Genomic DNA, 26414 nt, shown 5'->3' on the forward strand with positions numbered 1-26414 from the left:
TGGAGGGGGGCACTGGGGAGAAAAATATGGATAACTATATTACTCTCAACAATAAAGATTAAAAAACATTTTTTATGTTTTATTATGATAAAATATAAAGAACATAAAAATTCCCATGTGAACCATTTTTGGTTCATTTGTGCCAAATGTACAGATCCATGGCATAAAGTACATTCACATTGTTGTGCAACCATGACCATTGCATGATGTTTTAGTTTTAAAATACACCTTTTAGTTGCTTGGCTAGGATTTCGCATGTAAGATCATAAGTGAAGTAAAATGAGACCATAGTTCTATTTTCTTGAATTCCTGCTAACTGACTTTAAAGTAGAGATTCCACCAGACTCCAAACTGTGCTGGTGGCATCCACTCCTGTCTGTGCTGGAATGAGCTGTATAAGATGGGAAGGAACTGTTTCTTATGAGCGGGGTTAAAATTACCTGTATAACCATCAGAGACTGGGGCTGGTTGGGAGGTTTGAGTGCCATTTCATGTACAGACGATGGTGCAGAAACCATACCCATTCAGCAGAAACCGTACTTGGAATGCTGAGGCCAGTGATATGCCCTGTGATACTCTGTGGTGACGCTGGCAGCAGCAGAGAGCCAGAGCTGCCAGTCAGCCAGTCATGAGGTAAACAACCGGCGCTATGCACTGTAGTACTAAATGCATTTGACTTGGTGTTTTCAGTTCATGATGCGTTCATTGGATGCAACCCCATGGTAAGTTGAGGAACATCTGTAAGTCTGCACTATTTTGTTGTTGTTGCTAATCCTCACCCGAGGATATTTTTCCATTGATTTTTAGGGAGAGTGGAAGAGAGAGGCAAAGACAGAGAAACATGGACGTGAGAGAAACACATGGACTAGCTGCCTCCTGCAGGAGCCCTGACCATGGCCGGGTTGGGGAGGAGCCAGAATCCGAGGTACCTGCCCTTGATCTGAATCCAACCCAGGACCCTTTGGTCTGCAGGCCGAGGCTCTATCCACTGACCCAAACCGGCTAGGGCTGTCTTCACTGTTTTACTTTCCTCTCTGCCTGCCTCCCTCTCCCTTACCTCTGGTCAATCTCTTTCTGTAGTTCACGATTACGCTCCTCCAGCTGCTGCTGAAGCCGCTTTCTCTGCTGCTCTGGGGGAGAGTGGCTAAAATCCTCAGTGACCACTGTCTGCAGGCAGAACGAAAGCTGATTTGGGATTGTGGAGTGTGAACTTCCAGGCCCTAGGACACTCATAAGACACACCAAGTCCACCTTCTGCCCCACCCAAGGGTCCTGGGGGCAAGGCCATGCACTGAGCAAAGCAGGTCCAAGTCACGCAATGGGAGGAGTGGGTCCAGCCTGCAGCAGGAAGCAAGCCCAGGGTCCCGCCTCCCGGCCACTGGGCAGGCTGGGGGTGCCTTCCTCCTCCCTTGGAGGCCTCACTTACCCCACAGCTGAAGGGGGTGTAGAATATAGAGAACGAGCACAATATGGACCAATGGAGGGATGCAATGAAGGAAAAACAAAATGGAAAAAAGAAAAAAAAAATGGTAAGAAAACCACAACTCAAACTGCACAATCACACACAGAAAATGCATGCAAAGAACAACACAAAAATCTGAGAGGTGGCAGGGGGGGCATTAGACTGTGAGCCAGAAGGCCAGACCCCTCCTTCTCCCAATGTCTCCCACAGCCCCTGCATCCCATGCCCAGTACCTAGCATGAGCGCCCTGAGGGTGCAGGGAAGCCCATGTGTTTTCCCCCACCCCAGGTTTCTGGGCTCACAGTCCACAACATGGAGGGAGGTGCATGCAGAAATCAAGGTCTCATACAGGTATGGGGCCACAGGGGTCAAGGGCAAACTCAGAGAAGGTCAAAGGTCAGAGGGTTACAGAGGGGGTTTCCGCTGGGTAAGGGGACATAATTTATACATTGAAGTGGGGTATCAAGGGCCAAAGGTATAAACTAGGGAGAGGGCAGTTGTAGCAACTATAAACCAGGAGATTCCAAGTATGTGCTTGGCAATGAAAACCAAAAGTCCCGAACAAAAACCATCCTGAAGGTCGGCACCTAGCCCCATGGGTGGAATTGAAAGAGTTCTGGGGGAGTCCCCAGGGCCAGCATCTGAGCCCTCACCCAGCCCTAAACCCCACAAGCAGGTCTGCTCCTAGCATCCCAAGAAGCAGCAGACACCACAGATACCCTGCTCCCTTCCTGGCCCCCTGTCAGCCTCAGCGGATTCTCAGGCTAATCACCACTTTCCCTCTAGCCTGGGCCAGCAGCCAAGAGGAAAATTCCTGCCCAGGACTCAGCATTATAGTGGCTGGGCTGAGTCAGTGCCCCCCTACTCGCCGCTGTCCCCACTCACTCACACTCTCTCCCCAAGAGCCCCACCTTGTTCTTTTTGCCAAAGGGCCACTGGGGGCCACAGGCATGGGACAGGGGTAGGTACCTGCTGGGGTCAAGGCTTCCTGCAGGCTGAATCAAGTGTAACAGGGGCCCAGCTGAGTAAATAACCCAGGCAGATAAAGAAGGCAGTGGGAAGGCATTGTAGAGTGAGGAAGTTGGGTGAGCAAGGTGGAGAAGCCCAGAATAGTCGGCAAGTCCTGCTGAAAGCTTGGCAGGCGCCAGTGGGAGGGCAAGAGCAGCTGGCAGAATCTTAAAGACAGGCAGACACACTGAGACTTTGTGCTGGGACCCAGGCATCAGGGAAGAGTTTCAAGCAGGAAGGGACATGCCATACAGGGTCGATGTTTATCCACATGCACTCTGGGGTAGGCAGAGTCATGGATCCCCAAAGATGTCCACATCCTAATCCCAGACCCTGTGAATATGTTACTTTTCATGACAGAAGACACTCTGCAGATGATAAGTTAAGGGTCTTAGATTGGGGGCCTATTCTGGATGCTTCAGGTGGGCCCAATGTCATCACAAGGGTCTTGAAAAGGAGGCAGCAGGATGAGGGTCAGAGAATGAGATGCGATGATGGAAACAGCCTGGAATATGTGCTTTGTACATGGAGGAAGGAGCCATTAGCCAAGGAACGCAGGAAGCATCCAGAAGTTGGAAAGAACAGGGAACGGATTCTCCCCTACAGCCTCTTGATGGAACTAGAACTGCCTCCGTCTCAATGTCAGTCTTTTGCCTCCAGAACTAGCCCATATAATAAAGAGCTAATATGCAAATGGATGTCACACCATCACAAAGCAAAGACCAATCAGGAGGAGGCCGCAGTATGTGGCAAGCGCACGTGGGAGGGCAGGGCTGCGTGCGCTACTGGTCACCAGGAGATGCATGGAGTAACTCCTGGTTCCTCCCCCTGGCTCCCTCGGGTGGTGGGGCTCCTGCCGGCTCCTGCTGTGGGTGACAGGCAGCATACTAAGTGCGATTTCCCACACTGGGCCACTACGGAGGTAATAAATAGATGTTGTTTTAAGCCACCTCAACTGTGGTCATTTGTTATAGCAGCAGTCAGAAATTCACAGAGTTTAGGGGCACAAGCTCTGAAGTCCAGCTGCTTGGGTTCAAATACCAGTTCTTACCACATAGAGGATCTTGGTTACGTGCCAAAGCCCTCAGTTTCTTCAATCGTAACGTGGGGCTAGAAATGGCACCTATGGCATGTGACATAAACCAGATGCATGAAATTGGCAAGATGCTGCCAGCTGTACCTCATGGAGACATTTGCTGTCAGTTGCACGTCTTCGTACATTATAAATCATAACTTTGCACATGGAATACAAAGGTGTATTCTAGGGGGACAGCCCCAGTGAATGTGATGTAGATGAACTGCAAGAGGTGAGTCTGCAGCAGGGAAGCCACAGAGCACAGGGTGAAGTGAGGAGACGGGCTCAGAGAGACATCCGAGGGATTAGGGAGGGCTGGACACAGAGGGTGAAGGAGAAGGAGGAAGGGAGGACTCTGGCTGGGAGGCCTGTTGGGCTGTGAAAGACATCAGGCAAGAGGGAGGAGGAGGGGGTATTACCAAAATTAAATATGTGTTTCAAGCACATTCAGCCATCGCTACATGGGGGTTGCCATGCTGAGCATTCTGCTTGCCTGATGCCCTGGAGGGAGGTACATGATTGTGAATGTCCAGTGTACAGATCAGGAACAGACTGAGAGAAGTCAAAGCTAGAATCAAAATCTTCGTACCATTTCCTCCCAGGATACCGGTTTCTGGTGCCCAGGCCTCTGCTGAGTGTGCATGAAAGCATGGGAGGAAGGAGCTATAAGGCAGACAGTTTAATTCAATCAGGTCAAGGTTACCTTTGGGTTAATGAGTAATGAATGGGGTGTGTGGAAAGACCAGACTGCAGGTTGGACAAGGGGAGGCCTGTGTGTGGGTTGAGGAGGGGAACTAACTCTCAGAAAGCAGTGTAGAAAGGGCCCTTCCTGGGAATGGGGGGCCAGGAGTGAAGGGGCTTCTTGCTATTTCCAGGCCTGGCAGTTCCTGTGGGGAAAGGGTGGGCTGCAGCAAGATCACTGCTCCCAGGCAAGGAGGGGAGTTTCTCTCCTTGCATCCCAGCTAGTGTTGTCAGTCAAAATATAGGGCACCCACCTAAATTTACGTTTCAGGTAAATAACAGGTACTTTGCTAGTAAAAGTTCATCCTCTCATGGCCACTTACGTTGTCCAGGCAGCTGGGTTCCACCAGCCTTGGTGCCCAAATGCTGGGCCAGGTGGAAGTCCCCTCAAAAGCCACCTTCTCTCTCCCATCCCTTCTGGCTTATCTTGCCCTCCATTCGCCTCCCAAAGTTCACCCAAAAATCAGGAAGCCATCCTCCTGTCACCTCTGTCCTCCCAATGGGTGCCTTGCTGCAATCCCCCTCCCTCTGGTTCAGGACTTTTCAGTTCCTTTAATTGTCTCAATAGCAGGGACTGTCATCAATCTCATCTCACCCTTCAGACAGATTCACTGAGGCGCTGAGAAAGGAGGAACCAGGCCTTGCAGGGAGACAGAGGCCAGGCCAGGAACTCCTCAATGCTGTCCAACCACAAAACCTGAAAGCTCAAAGCTCTAATAACATCCGGAAGTGGGGTGGGAGTTTGGGGGCACCGGGGGAGGGAACAAGGGGAGTATTGGAGCCTGGGTGATCTTAGCAGGCACCCCACCCCAGTTTCAGAAGTTCAATCCCAATTCTGGAGAATAAGCAGGTCTGTTTGTACTCCCTCCTCTTCTAAAGAAGGGGTGTCGCAATCACAGCAGACAGAGGCCAGGTTTGTTCTGTTTCTCTGTGCCTCCCCCACTCTGGCACAGCCGGGAAAAGAGCAAGAGCGTGGTTTACAGGAACTCAGATCCAGTTCCCGGGTTATCATATTGCCCACTTTACTGACCTGTTTTGTAAGGAAAGAAGATAACACAGATCAAAGCCTATAGGCATTGGTAATCTTACTAGATAGCGCTGAATTCCCCTCTGTAATTGTATTGATTTACATACTTGCTGGCCTTGCAGGAAACTGTCAGTTTTCCCTACTGCTTCCCCCAATCCCCATTTCACATGGGGAAGCTGAGTCGCAGGGTGGTTCTCAGGGGTTTGAGACCACCAATAAGTGACACAAGTGAAAAGTGACGCAGGCTCATAACTCACTGGCAAGAGTATGGTTTGTTTTTCTTTTGTTTTTTAAATAAATCTTTATTGTTGAAAATATTACATATGTCCTCCTATTTTCCCCATTGAACCCCTCTAGATCTCTCCCACCTCAACCCCTCCCAAACCCACCCCAGGCCCTCTGCCCCCCACTGTCTATGTTCATGGGCCATGCATATATGCATACAAGGTCTTTGGTTGATTGCCTCCCACCCTCCCACCCTCCCAAGATTCCCCACTCTCTTCCATGCTTCCAGTCTCTGGATCGCCTCTGTTCATCAGTTCACTTTGTTGTATTGTAAGTCAGCAAGCTAGATACAAGTTGCCTTAACATGCCAATTAATTAGGAGCCTTTATTACACCCAGGCTCAGAGCAGGATATCTCTGTCAAATTCTGAGCAAACAAAGGAAGGAGTATTCCCTTTTTATATACTTCTAGGTCTTTGTGTAAGTTATTTTTTCAGACAGCTTGTAACCTTGAGTATATATCATATCTGTACAGACATCTGGCATGAGAATGTAGGAGTATTATCAGTATCAGTGTATCTCTTTTAGATGGCTAGCTTGCAAGGTCAGACAGTTAACTTTATCTTTTCTATTATTCAAGGTAAAAAGCAAAGTCATTTTCTAAAAATAAAAGAGTTGACTTATGGAACAAGGGACTGTTTAAGAATAACAGAGTAATTCAAACAGCAGTTTCAAACAAGTTTTCCAAAGGATGGATTACTATGCTTCAATTTTGTTACTTAGATTCCACATATGAGTGAGATCATGTGATACTTGTCTTCCTCTGACTGACCTATTTCACTTAGCATGATACTCTCCAGGTCCCTCCATGTTGTCTAAAAGGGTAAGAGATTCTTCTATTTTACTGCTGCATAGTTTCCTATGGTATAAAAGTAGCACAGCTTTTTTATCCACTCATCTACTGATGGGCACTTGTTTACAGATCTTAGCTATTGTAAATTGTGTTGCTATGAACATAGGAATGCATACATTCTTTCTGATTGGTGTTTTTAAATTTCTTGGGATATATTCCTAGAAGTGGGATCACTGGGTCAAATGGCAGTTCCAAGTTTAATTTTTTTGAGGAAACTCCATATTGTTTTCCATAATGGCTACACCAGTCTGCACTGGCACCAGCAATGCACTAGGGTTTCCTTTTCTCCACATCCTCGCCAGTACCTGTCTTTGGTTGAGTTGTTGATGGTAGCCATTCAGACAGGTGTGAGGTTATGCCTCATTGCCATTTTAATTTACATCTCTCTGATGATCAGTGACTTTGCACATTTTTTATATGTCTCTTGGTTATCTGTATGGCCACTTTGGAAAAGTGTCAATTTAGGTCAATTGCCCATTTTTTAAATCAGATTATTTGTTTTCCTTCTGCTAAGTTGTATGAGTTCCTTATATATTTTGAATATTAACCCTTTAACAGATGTATCATTGCCAAATATGTTCTCCCACACAGCGGGCTCCCTTTTCGTTTTGTTGATGGTCTCTTTTGCTGAGCAGAAACTTTTTATTTTGATGTGGTCCCATTTGTCTATATTCTCCTTAGTTTCCTCTGCCCTAGTAGATGTACCCAGAGACATATTGTTGTAAGAGATCTTTGAGATTTTGCTGCCTATGGTTCATTTAGGATATTTACAGTTTCCCAACTTACATTTAAGTCTTTTATCCATTTTGAGTTTATTCTTGTGTATGGTGTAAGTTGGTGGTCTAGTTTCATTTTTGGCATGTATCTCTGCAAATTTACCAGCACCATTTATTGAAGAGACTGTCTTGACTCCATTGTATGCTCTTGTTTCCTTTGTCAAACATTAATTGATCATAATGGTTTGGGTCCATTTCTGGGGTCTCTGTTCTGTTCCATTGATCTGTATGCCTGTTCTTGTGCCAGTACCAGGCTGTTTTGATTAAGGTGGCTTTGCAGTATAACTTGAAGTCTGGTATTGTGATTTCTCCAACTTTGTTCTTCTTTGTCAAGATTGCTGCAACTATTCAGGGGCTTTTTTTGGTTCCATATAAATTTCTGGAGTATTTGCTCCATATTTGTGATGTATGCTATTGGTATTTTTTTTTAGAATTTTATTTTATTTATTTTATTGCTTAAAGTATTACAAAGGGTATTACATATGTGTCCTTCCTCCCCCCCCGCCCCGCCCTTGACAATCGCCTGGCCTCCCCTACCCCCCAGTGTCTTATGTCCATTGGTTATGCTTATATGCATGCATACAAGTCCTTCCGTTGATCTCTTATCCCCCTCCCTCCTGCCCCCAAACCCTCCCCAGCCTTCCCGCTGCAGTTTGACAATCTGTTTGAGGCAGCTCTGCCTCTGTATCTATTATTGTTCATAAGTTTATAATGGTCTTTATTATCCATGAATGAGTGAGATCATGTGGTATTTTTCCTTCATTGACTGGCTTATTTCACTTAGCATAATGCTTTCCAGTTCCATTCATGCCGTTGCAAATGGTAAGAGTTCCTTCTTTTTTACAGCAGCATAGTATTCCATCATGTAGATGTACCACAGTATTCTAATCCATTCATCTACTGATGGGCACTTAGGCTGTTTCCAGATCTTAGCTATGGTGAATTGTGCTGCTATGAACATAGGGGTGCATATATCCTTTCTGATTGGTGTTTCTGGTTTCTTGGGATATATTCCTAGAAGAGGGATCACAGGGTCAAATGGGAGTTCCATTTTTAGTTTTTTGAGGAAATTCCATACTGTCGTCTATAGTGGCTGCACCAGTCTGCATTCCCACCAGCAGTGCACGAGTGTTCCTTTTTCTCCACATCCTCTCAAGCACTTGTCGTTTGTTGATGATAGCCAGTCTGACAGGTGTGAGATGATACCTCATTGTTGTTTTGATTTGCATCTCTCGGATGATTAGTGACTTTGAGCATGTTTTCATATGTCTCTTGGCTTTCTGAATGTCCTCTTTTGAAAGGTGTCTATTTAGATCCTTTGCCCATTTTTTGATTGGATTGTTTATCTTCCTTTTGTTAAGTTGTATGAGTTCCCTATAAATTTTGGAGATTAGGCCCTTATCAGATATGACATTGGCAAATATGTTTTCCCATGCAGTGGGTTTTCTTGTTGTTTTGTTGATGGTTTCTTTTGCTGTGCAGAAGCTTTTTATTTTGATGTAGTCCCATTTGTTCATTTTCTCTTTAGTTTCCAATGCCCTAGGAGCTGTATCAGTGAAGAAATTGCTTCGGCATATATCTGAGATTTCATTGCCTTTGGATTCTTTTAGAATTTTTATGGTTTCCCATTGTACATTTAAGTCCTTTATCCATCTTGAGTTTATTTTTGTGTATGGTGTAAGTTGTCGGTCTAGTTTCATTTTCTTGCATACATCTGTCCAATTTTCCCAACACCATTTATTGAAGAGACTATCTTGACTCCATTGTATGTTCTTGCCTCCTTTGTCAAATATTAATTGAGCATATTGGTTCAGGCCGATTTCTGGGCTCTCTATTCTATCCCACTGATCTATATGTCTGTTCTTGTGCCAGTACCAGGCAGTTTTGAGAACAGTGGCTTTGTAATACAGCTTGATATCTGGTATTGAGATCCCACCTACTTTGTTCTTCTTTCGCAGGATCGCTGCAGCTATTCGGGGTCTTTTTTTATTCCAGATGAATTTTTGGAGAGTTCGTTCTATATCTGTGAAGTATGCTGTTGGTATTTTAATGGGAAGTGCGTTGAATTTATAGATTGCTTTGGGTAGTATGGACATTTTAATGATGTTGATTCTACCAATCCATGAACACGGTATGTTCTTCCATCTGTTTATGTCTTCCTCTATGTCTTTTTTCAACGTCCTGTAGTTTTCTGAGTAGAGGTCTTTTACCTCTTTAGTTAAGTTTATTCCTAGGTAGCTTAATTTTTTTGGTGCGATGGTAAATGGGATCGTTTTTTTAGTCTCTCTTTCTGAAAGTTCACTATTGGCATATAGAAATGCTTCAGATTTCTTGGGGTTAATTTTGTATCCTGCTACATTGCAAAATTCATGTATTAAGTCTAGTAGTTTTTTGATGGAGTCTCTAGGGTTTTGTATGTATAATATCATGTTGTCTGCAAATAAGGACAGTTTTACTTCCTCTTTACAATTTGGATGCCTTTTATTTCTTCTTCTTGTCTAATTGTAATGGCTAATACTTCCAGTACTATGTTGAACAGGAGTGGTGAGAGTGGGCATCCCTGTCTTGTCCCTGTCCTTAGGGGAAATGGCGTTAGTTTTTGTCCATTGAGTATGATGTTGGCTGTGGGCCTGTCATATATGGCTTTTATTATGTTGAGGAATGATCCTTCTACCCCCACCTTGCTGAGAGTTTTTATCAAAAATGGGTGTTGGATTTTGTCAAATGCTTTTTCTGCATCAATTGATATGACCATGTGGTTTTTTTCTTTCAATTTGTTTATGTGATGTATCACATTTATTGACTTGCGGATATTGTACCATCCTTGCATCCCTGGGATAAATCCTACTTGGTCATGGTGTATGATCTTTCTGATGTACTGCTGGATCCGATTTGCTAAGATTTTGTTGAGGATATTGGCATCTATGTTCATGAGGGATATTGGCCTGTAATTCTCTTTCATTGTGTTGTCTTTACCTGGTTTTGGTATTAGGGTGATGCTGGCTTCATAGAATGAGCTTGGAAGTGTTCCTTCCTCTTGAATTTTTTGTAGTAGTCTGAGGAGGATAGGTTTTAGTTCTTCCTTGAATGTTTGGTAAAACTCCCCTGTGAAGCCGTCAGGTCCTGGGCTTTTGTTTGCTGGAAGCTTTTGATGACTACTTCAATTTCTTCCATAGTTATTGGCCTATTGAGATTTTTAGATTCTTCCTGATTGAGTGTTGGGATGTTGTATTTTTCTAAGAATTTGTCCATTTCCTCCAGGTTGTCTAGTTTGTTGGAGTAGAGCTGTCCATAGTATTTTTTAACAATCATTTGTATTTCTGTGGGGTCTGTTGTTATTTCGCCTCTATCATTTCTGATTTTGTTTTTTGGGTCCTCTCTCTTTGCTTCTTGGTGAGCCTGGCTAGAGGTTCATCAATCTTGTTTATCCTTTCAAAGAACCAGCTCTTGGTTTCATTGGATTTTCTGTATTGCTTTTTTGGTCTTTATGTCATTTATTTCTGCTCTAATCTTTATTTTCTCCTTCCTTCTGCTCACTCTGGGGTTTTCTTGTTGCTCTCTTTCTAATTCTTTGAGTTGTAGAGTTAGATGATTTACTACCATTTTTTTCTTGTTTTTTTGAGATAGGCCTGTAGAGCTATAAACTTCCCTCTCAGGACTGCTTTCATTGTGTCCCATAGGTTTTGGATTGTTGTGTTTTCATTGTCATTAGTTTCCAGGATGTTTTTAATTTCTTCTTTGATCTCATTGGTAACCCAATCAATATTTAATAACATGCTATTCAGCTTCCAAGTGTTTGAGTATTTTGGGTTGTTTTTATTGTAGTTTATTTCTAATATTATGCTATCATGGTCTGAGATGATGCTTGGTATGATTTCAATCTTCTTGAATTTGGGGAGACTTTGTTTGTGACCCAATATGTGGTCTATTTTTGAATATGTCCATGAGCCCTTGAGAAGAATGTATATTCTGTGGCTTTGGGGTGAAGTGTTCTGAAGATGTCAATTAAGTCCATCTCATCTAGTGAGTCATTTAGAATTGCTGTTTCTTTGCTGAGTGTTTGTCTAGATGATTTATCCAGTGATGTCAGTGGTGTATTAAAGTCCCCTACTATGATTATACTGTTGTCGATCTCTCCTTTGATATCTTCCAGGAGTTTTTTTTATGTATTTGGGTACTCCTGCATTGGGTGCATATTGTTTACCAGGGTTATATCTTCTTGTTGTATTGATCCCTTTAGTATTATGAAGTGGCCTTCCTTATCTCTTGTTATGGCCTTCACTTTGAGGTCTATTTTGTCCGATATAAGTATTGCTACCCCAGTTTTATTTTCATTTCCATTTGCCTGAAAGATATTTTTCCATCCCTTCACTTTCAGCCTGTGTGAGTCCCTTCTTCTGAGGTGGGTCTCTTGTAGACAGCAAATGTATGGGTCATGTTTTTTTTATCCATTCAGCCACTCAATGTCTTTTGGTTGGAGCATTTAGTCCATTTACGTTTAAAGTTATTATTGAAAGGTACTTGTTTGTAGCCGTTTCTTTTTTTGTGTGTGGCTATTTTCTTTCTGAGCTTTTTGTTTTTTCTTTTTACTCCAGTCCCTTTAGCATTTCTTGCATTGCTGGCTTAGTGGTGATAAACTCCCTTAGCCTTTTTTTTTTTTCTGTGAAGCTTCTTATTTCCCCTTCAATTTTGAATGATAGCCTGGCTTGATAGAGTATTCTTGGGTTCAGTTTTTTGCTTTGCATCACTTTGTAAATTTCAATCCATTCTTTTCTGGCCTGATGTGTTTCTGTTGAGAAATCATTTGATAATCTAATGGGAGACCGCTTATATGTAACTTTCCGTCTCTCTCTTGCAACCTGTAAGATTCTCTCTTTGTCCTGAACATTTGCCATGGTAATTATGATGTGTCTTGGTGTGGGTCTTTTTGGGTTCACCTTGTTTGGAACTCTCTGTGCTTATGTGACTTTTTTCTTCCCCACCTAGGGAAGTTTTCTGATATTATTTCTTCGAATAGGTTTTCTAATCCTTGTTCCTCTTTCTGTTGTTCTGGCACCCCTATTATTCGTATGTTGTTTTGTTTCATGTTGTCCCAAAGCTCCCTTAGGCTCTCCTCCTATCTTTTAATTTTTTTCTCCAATTGCAGTATAGTTTGGGTGTTTTTTGCTTCCTTGTCTTCTAATTCACTAATTCGGTCCTCCGCTTCTCCTAGTCTACTGTTGATACTTTCAATGGTGTTTTTTATTGCAGCTATATTGCTCTTCATTTCTTCTTGGGTCTTACTTAAGTTGTTGATTTTTTCGTCTGTTTCTTCTTGCTTCTTGCATAAGTAGTTGATTTTTTCATCTGTCTCTTCTTGCTTCTTGTATATGTTGTTGATTTTTCCCCTCCATCCGGTTTATGCACTCTAGGACCCTTATTATGAATTCTTTTTCTGTCATGTTGCATGCCTCGGTATCACTTAGCTGTTTTTCTGATGAGTCCTCCTTTTCTTTCCTTTGGGGGTTTCTTTGTCTACCCATGTTTGATCTCACTGACATATTTAGACGTTGAGTTGTTCAGTGTCTGCTCCCTGGGTGGCAGTGGCTCCTTGGGCTGTGGTTGCTCCTCAGGCGGTTGAGGTAGGAGCTGATCCTCAGTTGGCAGCAGCTCCTCTGGTGGGTGCTGTTCACAGCTTTGGTGGCTCTTCTGGCTGGTGGGGGGAGGCTTCACGTACAGCTGCTGATCCTCAGAGGATGTGGTGCTCTGGAGGCTGCTGTTGCGTGGATCTGCTGGGTTGATTTAAGGGCACATAATACAACACAACAAGGCACAACATACCAGGCACTGAACACAAATATGTTTACGATATTAATAACCCCAAATAAAGGTGACCGCCCAAATTAAGATGATTAGGGGATAAGGAAGAAAGAAGAGAAAAAGAGAAAAGAGAAAAAAGGAAAGAAAAGAAAAGAAAAGAAAAGGAGTGCAAAAATGAAATTGGGAAAAAGGAGGGGGGAAAAAAAGAAAAGAAAAAGAGTGAAAAGAGAGAATGAAGTAGAAGAGGGGAAGAGACTATTTATATGAGGAGAAAACTCTGATAGAACCTCCACTAATCCCAACAAAGTCCAGCAACAGATCCCTGGAGATGAACGCAAACTACAAATAACCAATAATATCAAGAGAGGCAAGGGAAAACAGAAGCACAAAAATAACCGGGGGGGGGGGGAGGTGGAGGGAGGGGAAAAACCAGCAGGAAAAAAAAATAAAAAGAAAAAGCAAAACAACCTCACAACCAGTCCAAAAAAAAAAAAAAAAACACCACCACCACCACCACCACCACCACCAACAACAACAACAACACACACACACACACACACACACACACACACACACACACACACACAAAACAATATACTCAACAATCAGCAAACAGCAACAAAACAATAGAAAGATAAAAGAAGAGAGAAAAAATTTTGGATAGTGAAGAAAGATAAGGGATAGGTGTATAAGGATTTAGAGCAGTGGAGTGGAAGTAGGATATATAACTAGGGTGAAATTTTGACAGGGGGAAAAAAGAAGGAATTGGGAAAATCTAAAGCAGGAATAGGGTAAGAGAAACAGGACAACAAAAGGGGAAAAGTGAGGAAGAGGGTTTTAGCATAGAGGTAAAATTGAGGTAGGGAAAATTGATGCTAAAGGAATGATGAAAATAGAATGGAGAACACTAATCCCAAAATAAAATAAAGAGAAAATAAAATGGCACTTTAAAAAATGGTTAAATGGTAGCAGTAATAATACTGGTTAAAAATAAAAATGTAGTAATTAAAAGGGTAAAATCAGGTGATGGAAAAAGAAGAAAAAAAATTGGTGTCTTAGTTAAAAGGTGAAAAAAGAAAAGAAAAAAATTTGCAGTAGTGAAGGTCCTTCGGTTCTTCTACTCTTCAGTCCGGCTCGCCTTGGTCTTGCCAGATATTCAGGAGAGTGTTGAATTTCCCTGCGATACACTGTTCCTCCGTGTTGTAAATCACAGTCCTGATTTTAAAGCAGGCCGTATTTGTGTCCCAGGCTGCTTAATTTGTATTTAGCTAAGAGTCAGTTTGTGGCTCAGCCTCTGGGTGGCAGTGTTTTTGGGTTGGCCTCTGAGGCTATACGGCTTCTCTATCCAGTAGCAAGGGTTTATTTTCTCTATTGCAATTAAAACTGATTTGGGGAGGTCAACTCCCCAGAGCTGGTTCTTTAATCGTTACCCTGCTCTGTGTTTGCCATTGGTATTTTAATGGGGATTGCAATGAATCTATAGATTCCTTTGGGTAATATGGACATTTTAATGATGTTGATTCTACCAATCCAAGAACACGGAATATTCTTCCATTTATTTATAACTTTTTCTATCTCTTTTTTCAACAACCTATAGTTTTCTGTGTACATGTCTGTTACCTCCTTGGTTAAGTGTATTCCTACGTATCTTAAATTCTTTGTTGCAATGGTAAATAGGATTGTTTGTTTAGTTTCTTTTTCTGAGAATTCATTATCAGTGTATAAAAGAAACCATTGATTTGGGGGTGTTGATTTTGTATCCTGCTACATTGCCAAATTTATTTATTAAATCTAGTTGTTTTTTGGTGGAGTCTTTAGGGTTTTCTATGTACAATATCATGTCATCTACAAATAATGAGAGTTTTACTTCCTCCTTTCCAATTTGAATGCCTTTTATTTCTTCTTCTTGTCTGATAACTGTGGCTAGCACTTTCAGTACTATGTTGAGTAAGAATGATGAAAACAGACATCCCTGTCTTGTTCCTGTTCTTAGGGGAAGTGGTTTTAGCTTTTGCCCATTGAGTCAAATGGTTTTAGCTTTTGCCCATGATGTTGGCTGTAGGTTTGTCATATATGGCCTTTATCATGTTGAGATATGCTCTCTCTATTCCCACTTTGTTGAGAGTTTTTATCAAAAATGGGTGTTGAATTTTGTCAAATGCTTTTTCTGTGTCTATTGATATGATCATGTGATTTTTGTCTTTCAATTTGTTTATATGATGTACCACATTTATTGATTTGCAAATATTGTACTAGCCTTACATCCCTGGAGTAAATTCCACTTGGTCAAGATGTATGATCTTTTTAATATACTGCTGGATCTGATTTGCTAATATTTTGTTGAGGAATTTTGCATCTATGTTCATCAGGGATATTGGCCTCTAATTCTCTTTCTTTGTAGTGTCTTTATCCGGTTTAGAATTAGGATAATGCTGGCCTCATAAGGAGCTTGGAAACGTTCCTTCTTGGATTTTTGGAATATTTGAGGAGGGTAGGTGTTAATTCTTCTTTGAGCGTTTGGTAAAACTCCTTTATGAAGCTATCTCTACATTGGATTTTGTTTGCTGCGAGTTTTTTGATTACTGCTTCTATTTCCTCAGTTGTTATTGGCCTATTCAGGTTTTCTGATTCTTCCTGATTCAGTTTTGGGAGACTATATTTTTCCTGGAATTTCTCCATTTCATCTACATTGTTCATGTTGTTGTCGTATGGTCTTTCATAGTATTTTCTTACAATTCTTTGTATTCTGTGTCCACTTTCATTTCTGATTTTATTTTTTGGGTCTTCTTTCTTTGTTTCTTGATGAGTCTGACTAACAGTTTATCAATTTTGTTTATCCTTTCAAAGAACCAGCTCTTGGGTTCTTTGATTTTTTTATATTGTTTTCTTAGTCTCTATGTTATTTATTTCTGCTCTTATTTTTATTAATACCTCCCTTCTACTTATTCTGGGCTTTTCTTGTTCTCTTTCCAGTTCTTTAAGTGGTAGGGTTAAGAAGTTTATTATTAATTTTTCTCGTTTTTTGAGGTAGGCTTGTAGTACTATGAACTTCCCTCTAGGGACTGCTTTTGCTGTGTCCCAGAGATTTGGGATTTTTTTTTTTGTTCAGTTGCATTTGTTTCTCAAAAGGTTTTATTTCTTTCTTGATCTTGTTGGTAACTCATTCATTTTTTAATATCATACTTGTAGCCTCTATGTGTTTGAATGTTATTGGGGTGTTTTTACTGTCTGTAGTTGATTTCTAATTTCATTCCCCCTTGATCTGAGGAGATGCTTGATATCATTTAAATCTTGAACTTGTAGAGACTTGTTTTTTGTCCTCACATTTGATCCATCTTTGAGAATGGCCCGACTGTACTTGAGAAAAATGTATATTCTGCAAATTCGGGGTGAAATGTTCTATAATTGTCAATTAATTCCATCTGACCAAGTGTGTCCTTTAGGGTCACTGTTTCCTTGTTAATTTTTTTTCTGGAAGATCTATCCAGTGAAGTCAGTGGAGTGTTAAGTTCCCCCACTATGACTGCATTGTTGTCATTCTCTTCCTTACAATCCTCTAGAAGATTTTTATCTATCTAGGTGCTCCTGTATTGGGTGCATATGTGTTTACCAAGGTTATATCCTCTTGTTGGATGGATCCCTTTAGTATTATGTGGTGATCTTTGTTATCTCTTGTGATGACCTTCATTTTGAAGTCTATTCTTTCAGATATGAGTATTGCTACCCCAGCTTTTTTCAATCCTTTAACTCTCATCCTGTCTGAGTCTTTTGTTCTTAGGTAGGTCTCCTGTAGACAGCATATAGTTGGGTCAGGTTTTTGTATCCATTCAGCTACCCTATATCTTTTGATTGGAGCATTCAATTCATTTACATTTAAGGTTATTATTGATAGGTATTTATTTATTGCCATTTTAATTTTGTACTGCTAGGTTTCTCTCTCTTTGTTTCTTCTTCTCATTATAGCAGTCCCTTTAGCATTTCTTGTAATGCTGGCTTGGTGTTGATGAACTCCTCTGGCTGTGTTTTTGTCTGGGAAGCTACTACTTATTTCCCTGTCTATTTTGAATGATAGCCTTGCTGGCTATAATATTCTTGATTTCAGATCATTGCTCCCCATTATGTTGAGTACTTCATACCATTCCTTTCTGGCCTGTAGAGTTTCTGAGAAATCAAGTGTCAGCCTTATGGGAGATCATTTGTAGGTAACAGTTTGCTTATCTCTTGTTGCCTTTTAGATTCTCATTTTGACTTTAATTTTTGGCATTTTAATTATGTTGTGTTGGGCATGGGTCTGTTGGGTTCTTCTTGCTTGGGACTTTCTGTGCCTCCTGAATTGTGTGACTTTTTCCTTTACCAGGTAGGGAGGTTTTATACCATTATTTCTTCAAACATGTTCTATATCCCTTTTTCACTTTCTGCCTTCTCTGGCACACCTATTGAAATATTGTTGTTTCATAGCTCTCTTATGCTGTCAGCCTGTTGTTTCATTATTTTTTCTGTTTGGTTCTCTGATTGAGTGATTTTTTTCTACCCTGTCTTCTAATTCACTGATGTGATTCTCAACTTTCCCTAATCTGCTGTGTATTCCTCCAATGTGTCCTTTATTTGTGCAATGTCATTCTTTGTTTCTGTTTTCATAGTTACTATGTCTTCTCTTACTGTGTTGAGCATCTTTACCATTGATATTCTGAACTATCCAGTTCTGTATCAGATAAATTTCTTATCTCCATTTCATTTATCTCTTCTTCTGGAGAATTCTCTTGTTCTTTCATTTGGGTGTTGTTTCTTTTTGGCTGCCTGTTTGGGTTTGTGACTATGTATTAGGTAGCTTTTCTATGCCTCTCAATCTCTAGTGCAGGACAGTGTCAAAAGCTGTTTCTGACTAATGAGATCAAGCAAAGACTCAAAGCCTCCAGAGACCACCTATGCCTATAGACTGATTGGATTTAGTCTTGACTAGTCCTCAGGCAATTGTCCACAGGTTTAGTGAGAGTTTTTTTTCCAGCAGGATGGGGCAATTGCTTCTGCAGGGAGGATACTTATTATTATCATTCTTTTAGTGAGTTTCAGAAAAACCACATTATGGGCCTAGGTGTTTTCCAATAGTTTTTCCCCATGCCAAACCACCTAGATAGCAGTTGTCTGCATTAGAAAGATGACCTCCACAGCATAAGGTAATGACTCAGCACAGGAAACTGGGGTGTCTGCCTTCTGACCTCCAAACCCAGAGCTCCCAACCCTGTCTCCTGCTCCCACACTCCAGTTTACTCTGTCTTCCCTCTTCCAGAGCTCAAGGTGAGTGGCTCTACAGGAATTTTGTGCATTGGCCCTTTAAGAGGGTGCCTGAATTTCTAGACTTCTTTCCCTGTCAGACAGCAACCCCACTGCTTTTCACAGCTTGGGGATTTAATTCAAAGCCTCCACCAACCCTCCCCCCCGTCCACTCCCCCACCCCACAGTTGAGATATCTCTGCAGAACTCCAGTTGCTGTCTGTGGGAGCCTGGCCAGTCCTTTTACACCTCCTGCCTCCTACCAGTCCCTATGTGGTCTCCACTTTCCATCCTCGGTTATCAGGGTTCTCTCCAGTGAGTCTCTGTTGATTATTCAAGAAGTTTTTCCATATTTTAGTTTTGATTCCAGTTTGATCCTGGGAGCGTGTCAGTGCAGCATACACTTACTCCACCGCCATTTTTAGTCAAAGTGGCAAGAGTACGGTTTGCAATCCGAGAAAGTGTGCCCATCAGTTGGAAACCGTGATTTTCACACAATGTACTGTGAGGCAGTCCTTTTAAGTCGAAGTTCTCTGGGCCCTATTAATCCACAGTCTCTAACTGTTTATAAAGAAACAAGGTATGACTCAGGGGGACTACAAGGATTGTATGTTGAGCATGCCAATATTAGTTCCGACAATATGTGGACATTTATAAATGCAAACGATATCTGTGGAGAGAAATCATGATCCTTTATTACATGGTTATGTCTGGGACCTGGATTGGTGGTAACAGGTCCAGGAGAAAATCATATTTTCCCTATATATATATTTCTACCTTTTACATGCTAAATCATATGAATATATTACCTATCAACACAAAAAATAAATATACTTTTTAATAATAATATCCTAAGAGGATGCTGATATAAGACAAATGCAAAAGCTAGCAATGGTCCACAAAAATTACTTTTTAAAACATCATAGCTATTCAGGCATCCTGACAAGAGTAGGTGAAGGGTGCTCCAGGCTCCCATTGTCCTATAAAAAGTGCTCACCTGGGCAGTGAATTCCTATGCACATTTCAAAGCCCAGCTGAATTGTCCCTTCCCCCAAGAAACATTCTCTTACCCTGCAAGAAGCAGAGTTCTTCTCTACTAGAGATCACACTACAGATGGCTAGGAGTGTCTGTGCTAGAGTCTGTTCCCCACTCTACCTCAGCATGGAAGACTCTGGAAGTAGACTCCTAGGAAGGGTTTGGTTAATAAGTGCATGGACGAAACTGGACTGGGCCAGGTCAAGACTTCTGAGGTGGGGAGGGGGGAGTCCCTTGCCCTCAGAGTTCCTCCACTACAATGTGGGTGTAACAGTGAAAGGTCCCTGTTACACCCACTGGCCTTGCCCCCGAGGAAAGCCAGGCAGGGTGCACTTGTGCTTCTGTTGGAGGAGGACATGTCCTCAGGTTATTTACTCCAGGGCTTGCTGGCCAAGGGAATTAGGAAACTATTGAGAAATCTGGGGCAGCCTCAGAAAGGGGAGAGGCCATGGGGAGTAGAGGGCTGGGCTGAGTAGGGGAAAGGTGGGAGCCAGATAAGAGGAGGCCTCCAGCAACCTCTGCTCAGTCCTCCCTGTCCTCTCCCTCCGACCCTCAGTCCCTCTGTCCCTCTGTCCCTCCACTGTCCCTGTACCATGGGGCCTGCCTCAGGTCCCAGCCTGCTGCTGCTGCTGCTGAGCAGTCTCCCCCTGGTCCTGGGGGACCCCATGTGAGTAGTCATGACCCTGCCCCAAGCAAGGCAACTTCTGTGGTGAAGTGGGCATTTGTGGGTTCAGGTCCTTGTAGAATTCAGGGTGCACTATGCCTGCGGAGGAGGAGTTAGTGGGGTGGAATGCTAATAAATGGGGCTGCCTGTGATTTTGAGAGTCTGTGGTTGGGTGTTTGTGAAATCCAGGCATTGTGTAGAGGGGTGTGTGGATGTTTATGAAGCTGGGGGTCTGTAGGTTCAGAGTGCAGGTGGTGTTTGGGGATTCTGTGGGTGTGGTGGTTTGACTGTACATGATTTGGGAGTTTGCAGTTTTAGGATTTATGGGTTTCAGTGTGTGTAGAGTTGTGGCATGGGGTTATGTTGGCTGGGTTGGGGGTGGATTTAGTTGTGTTTATAGTGCTGGGTGATAAAGGTTTAGGTAGAGGCTTGGGGTGTTCAAGGATTTGGGGTTCAAAGATTTGGTATATGTGAGTTTGGGTATGTATAGTTGGGGTGCCTGAGGGTCTGGGTGTTTAGAGACTTAGGGTGTTTAAATATTTAGGGATCTGGGTTTCATGAGTACATATGTGGGTCCCGCAACTGTGGTGTTCGAAGTCTAAAGAATTGGGGGACTTGCTGGTTGTGGTTTTGAGGTTCAGGGGTTGATGGGACCTGCAGGACCAGGGACTGGGGAGACCCCTATGCGGGCTGGAATGTCGGTTCCCTGGGATGACCCGGTGCCCTCCTCCCACAGGTTCTCCATAATCACCCCCAACATCCTGCGGCTGGAGAATGAGGAGACGGTGGTGCTGGAGGCCCACGGTGGGACAGGTAACATTCCTGTCAAGGTTACGGTACACAACTTCCCAGCCAAGAAGCAGGTGCTGTCCAGCGAGGACACCATTCTGAACAGCGCCAATGGCTACCTGAGCACCGTCACCATCAAGGTGGGTGCACACTGGAGCCACCCCGCGGGTGCCCCGCCCCCTATGGGTCTTCTTCCCATTCCAGAGCCTCACCTATGAGCCCTGACCCTCTTAAGCCCTTCCCTTTTTTTAAATTATCATGAGAATATGCTTTCACTGAGAGGAAAGCAGAGAAACAGGGAGAGAGAGAGAGAGAAACATGATCAGTTGCCTCCAGTACACACCCTGGCTGGGGAATCAAACCCGAAACCCGGGTATGTTCTCTGATCAGGAGTTAAACCTGGGGAACTCTTGGTGCACAGGGCCAAGCTCCAACCAACTGAGCAACACCAGCCAGGGCAGCTCTTTCTCTCTTTTATTCTCCTCCCCATTTGGGCCCCTCCTTCCACTGGCCCGCCCCCTTCTAAGCCCCTCCCTCACTCTTAGCCCCTTCCCTTCCAAGCCAACAATCTCTATACCCCTCCTTCAGAGCCTTTTCCCCTCCAAGCCCTCTCTTCCATCAAGCCCCTCTCCTCTCTGAGTCCCCTCCCCTTTCTGGACCCCCTTCCACTACTGAGCCCTCCATCCTCTGAGCCCCCTCTCTGATCCCCTTTCCATTCCTCTCTCTGACCCCTAGCCCGTCTCTTGCCCTTGCCCCTCTCTGAGTACCCTCCTCCCCCCAAACCCGGGCAAACCAGAGAGACCAGGCAGCAGTGAGGGGCAGGCTCTGTTGTGAGGAGGGGCAGATGTGGGCCTAGCCGAAGGCCCAGAGGTTGGACGGTGGGCAAGGGGCCCTGGACCAGACCCTCCTCACGCCCTCCCCCCTCCATGCCTAGATCCCGGCCAGCAAGGAGTTAAAATCACAGAAGGGGAACAAGTTTGTGAGTGTCCAGGCGGCCTTTGGGAATGCCCCGCCAGTGGAGAAGGTGGTGCTAGTCAGCTTTCAGAGAGGGTATCTCTTCATCCAGACGGAGAAGACCATCTACACCCCAGGCTCCACAGGTAAGGGGCTGGTGGGTGGCTCAGAGGGCTGGGGCTGGGGCGTTGGGAGGGGCAGGGCCTCACTGAGCTGTCCCTTTCTCTCCTGCCACCTCCCAGTCCTCTACCAGATCTTCACTGTGGACAATGAGCTGCTGCCTGTGGACTGGAGGATTATTGTCAGCATTGAGGTACCAGGCAGCCAGGTCCCCAGACACACTTGGGGCAGAGACTCAAGGAGAGACTAAGAGAGAGTTTGAGAGACAGAAAGAGATACTAGGAAAGACTCTAAGGCAAGCATGTCAAACTCAAAGGCTAACAGGACCAAATTAACAAGGTCCAAGTGTATGTGGACCGCAAAAAAACGAAAGTTTTAATTTTCATAGAAACGTAGGTTTATTTCAATAGAGACATGCTGAATATAAAGGGGCTGAAGTAAATGAGTAATTATTAACATAAAATAAGAGAACATTTTAATGAAAATCAATATTTTTTCTTGAACATTAACTTACCAGACACTAATAAGTGCACCAATTAATAAGCGTAATGCAAATAAACTTATTTTTCTTGTTCTCTGAATGCGAAATATTTCCTGTCGTGCACACCAAACAAGTCAGTCTAAGACTAATGACATGTCAATCAGCTGCTAAAATATTCGCTGCTAGTATTAGTGGAGAGAAATGGTGCACCTGTGTGTAAGGCCCATAAGGGAAATGAATGCAACATAATTACAGCAATCAGTCATTAGCGAATGTTGTAGTTCATTATTAATAATTATGTATAACAGGATATTATAAAAATTACGTTATAAAATTTTTATTAAAACGTTTCTTACATACCGTTATATTGGCTGGGCCACAGAAATATTCCTTGTGGGCTGCACGTGGCCCACAGGCCCTGAGTTTGACATGCTTGCTTGCCCTAAAGCAAAAATATATAGAGAGGCACAAACACAGAGGCCTAGAGACGGGCGGGTTCCCAGGGAGCCAGCATGGGGCAATGCTTGCCCCTGTGAATTCCACCTCCAGATAAACCCCTGGTCCCGGTGACTCTAGCCAGGTTACTCCCTTCCTGAGCCTAAGTTGTCTTATCTGAAGATTGGAGTAGTTACATAATGCTGGGTAGTAGTCTGTTCCCCCTACTGAGCCAGGAGGCACCTGTGAGCACCTGAGTCAGGTCCAGCCCCTCCTCTGCTCCCAGCCCTCCAGGACTCCTCCCTCCCTCCAGATAAAAGCTCAAGGCTTGGCTGAGTGCTTGAGTGTCTACCTATGAACGAAGAGGTCAAAGTTTGATTCCAGTCAGGGCACATGGTCAGGTTGCTGGCTAGATCCCCTTTGTGGGGCATGCAGGAGGCAATCAATCAGAGATTCACTCTCATCATTGATATTTCTCTTCCACTCCCTTCCTCTCTGATATCAATAATAAATATATATTTTTAAAAAAACTGAAGTCCTCCCTGTGACCTACAAGGCCCTGGATGACCTCCCTTGTCCCTTTACTGGCCTTATCTCCGCCCACTCTCCCGCTCACTCACTCTATTTCTGCCACAAAGGCCTCTTCCCTATTCCACTGACACACAAGGCAGACTCTCCTGCCCCAGGGCCTTTGAAATGGTGGTTTTTTCAGCCCAGAAAACAATCTTCCTCCAAATATTCACACTACTGGCCCATTATCTCCTTCAAGACTTTGCTCAGATGTCACCAAGGCCCCAATTTTACAGTGAGGCCTTTCTGAGCTCCTGTAAATTTTCAACCCCCTCCCATTCACACATGCACTCCATTCTCTCTTCCTGCCATCCTTTTGGCATCCTGTAAATTGGATTTATTCATTTATTAATTGCCCCCTCTACCAAACTCTGTGGAATCTCAATTTCCTACAGGAAAGAGGGGTTTTTAAATTTTTATTTTTTTATTGATTTCAGAGAGGAAGGGAGAGGGAGAGAGATAGAAACACCAATGATGAGAGAAAATGATTGATCAGCTGCCTACTGCACGCTGCACTGGGGATTGAGCCCGCAATCCGGGCATGTGCCCTTGACCAGAATCAAACCCAAGACCCTTCAGTCTGCAGACCGACACTGTATCCACTGAGCCAAACTGGCCAGGGCTACAGGAAAGAGTTTTTATCTGTTTGTTCAGGGCCTAATTCCTGAATTCAACAAAGTGCTTGGCATATGGAGGGGCTTAATACAAAGTGATGGGAGAAGGGAGTCAGGGAGGGAGGAAGGAAAAAGCGAAATGTCACCTGGGCCGACAGCGGGGCGTTATCCAGCTACCCTGGTTTCCAAGAGAAGCCAGAGAACCAGATGTCTTTGTGGTGTCTCCCGATGTGTAACTGTTGACAAGAAATGAAATAATATGTGTGTACGCCAGATTGCTATTCTTGTAGGATAAAATGTTGAACAGAGCAATTATGTATGGCTTAGCACAAATCAAATGCTCAGCCCAGGGCCTTGCACAAAAGTAGGCAATACATTCTAGTGATTCTTAATATTAGGGGAAAACTCATAATAATGAGCTCCTGCTTACATGAATGATGTTCCAAGGCAGAGGGGCTGTATTTATCTCTTGTTTTTAGATGTGCACATTGAGCACAGAGAAGTTAAGTAACTTGCCCAAGTCACACGGCTTGTAGGCAGCACAGTGGGATTTGAACCCAGGCTGTCCAACTCAGGTCCACGTTTTTAACTGCTGCTGCTGTAGACATGACAGAGAGTGTCCAGACACAGAGCAGGAGAGCAGGGCCAAGGGGCTAAGCCTGCTCTGAAGAACCACACCCCTCCCTGTCTATCTACAGACGCCCGAAGGCATTCCCATCAAGCGGAACTCCTTCTCTTCTCATAACCACTTTGGCATCTTGCGCTTGTCTTGGAATATCCCGGAGCTGGTCAAGTATGTCAGGTCCTCCAGGAGTGGGTTTGGGGCTCCCCTATCCCAGGAGAAGGAGTGGGGGGCTGCCAGGTCTGACCAGATCACTCACCTGCCTTCCCCACAGCATGGGGCAGTGGAAAATAAAAGCCCACTATGAAGATTCGCCACAGCAGGTCTTCTCAGCTGAGTTTGAAGTGAAGGAATATGGTAAGAGAAGGAGGGAGCCAAGGTGTGGGCCCTATAATGCTGGCTCAGTGCTGGCCCCTCACAGTGCTGTCTCTCTCCACCGAACCCCCCGCCCCCAGTGCTGCCTAGTTTTGAGGTCCAAGTGGAGCCTGCAGAGAAATTCTACTACATTGATGACCCTAAGGGCCTGGAGGTCACCATCACAGCCAGGTGAGGGGCCAGGAGAGGGTCAGGAGAGGGGTCAGGTGAGGGGTCAGGTGAGACCAGATGAGGGCCTGGTGCGGGTGAGGTGAGGGGCTGGGGATTCTGGTTCCTCGCTGTGGCCAGCGGAAGTTTGTGGGGAGACTCAGCTTTTCAGGAGACTCTCCTCTCTGTGCAGGTTCTTGTATGGGAAGAATGTGGAAGGAACAGCCTTCGTCATCTTTGGGGTCCAGGATGGTGACCAGAGGAATTCACTGTCCCAGTCACTCACCCGTGTTGTGGTACCTACCAGGGGCCCCCAGAACTTCCCCCACACTGAACCCTTCCCTCTCACTCTCTGAATCCCCACCCTCCTGAGTGCCAGCCTGGATCATATCCCAGATCCAGGATGGCACTGGAAAGGCTGTGCTGAACCGAGAGGTCCTGCTGAGTGCGGCTCCGCAGCCCCCGCGAGAAGCTGCCCTTGTGGGAAAGTCTTTGTATGTGTCTGTCACCGTCATCCTACACTCAGGTGAGGCCTGGGCGGAAGGTGGAGGCTCAGTTCCACCATGCAGTCCAGTCTGAGAGGGGAGGCCCAACTGAGGGAGGAGGCCCAGAATGAAGGTGAGGTGAGTTTTATGATAGAGGCCCCGTCTGAGGAGAGAGGTCTGATATGAAGGCATCAGGGTCCAATGTGGGGGGAAGCCTGGCCTGAAGGGTGGCCCAGGAACACACCCTCACAGCTGACCCCCTCAGGCAGCGACATGGTGGAGGCGGAGCGCAGCGGGATCCCCATCGTGACCTCCCCCTACCAGATCCACTTCACCAAGACGCCCAGGTTCTTCAAACCCACCATACCCTTTGACCTCATGGTGAGACCCAGGGCAAGGTTGCACCCCACTCCTGAGCACTGGCCACATCCCTGAGTCTGTTGAACCCCCTCCACCTTTCCCTGCACCCACAGGTGTATGTGACGAACCCCGATGGCTCCCCGGCTGGTCGCATTCCCGTGGCCACTCAGGGCTCCAATCAAGTGCATTCTGTGACCCGGGATGATGGCCTGGCTAAGCTCACCATCAACACACACAAGAGCCTGGAGCCCCTGTTGATCACTGTGAGTCTGCACCAGCAGGTCCCCACCCCAGGGAAACAGAGGACTTTATTTGTACAGCTGCTTCTAATGGTTGTACAAAGGGATCTTGTCATGTGCATAGTGGGGGTCGTTTCATTTGCATAAATGGGTCTTGCCATTCACATAGAGATGTTTCATTTGCATAGAGGAGTCTTGTCTGCACATGGGGTCCTCCTGGATAGAGG

General features: G+C 44.4%; 1 protein-coding gene across 2 annotated transcripts in view; it reads left to right on the forward strand.

Annotated features, from left to right (window-relative positions):
- The first annotated feature begins 19828 nt into the window (after nt 1-19828).
- LOC132235107 (complement C3-like) overlaps nt 19829-26414 on the forward strand; it is a 36389-nt gene continuing 29803 nt past the window's right edge. The window contains exons 1-11 of one of the 2 annotated variants that reach the window (XM_059696929.1): nt 19829-19999; nt 20733-20925; nt 21720-21885; nt 21982-22052; nt 24658-24752; nt 24856-24938; nt 25037-25127; nt 25297-25399; nt 25500-25629; nt 25854-25969; nt 26062-26211. In XM_059696929.1, the coding sequence (XP_059552912.1) occupies nt 19926-19999; nt 20733-20925; nt 21720-21885; nt 21982-22052; nt 24658-24752; nt 24856-24938; nt 25037-25127; nt 25297-25399; nt 25500-25629; nt 25854-25969; nt 26062-26211 (1272 nt within the window). In that variant the 5' untranslated portion in view covers nt 19829-19925. The remainder of the gene's footprint in view (nt 20000-20732; nt 20926-21719; nt 21886-21981; nt 22053-24657; nt 24753-24855; nt 24939-25036; nt 25128-25296; nt 25400-25499; nt 25630-25853; nt 25970-26061; nt 26212-26414) is intronic. The other variant, XM_059696930.1, reaches the window with a different exon arrangement.

This window comes from Myotis daubentonii, chromosome 5, assembly GCF_963259705.1.
Source record: "Myotis daubentonii chromosome 5, mMyoDau2.1, whole genome shotgun sequence".
In the NCBI taxonomy this organism is placed as follows: Eukaryota; Metazoa; Chordata; class Mammalia; order Chiroptera; family Vespertilionidae; genus Myotis; species Myotis daubentonii.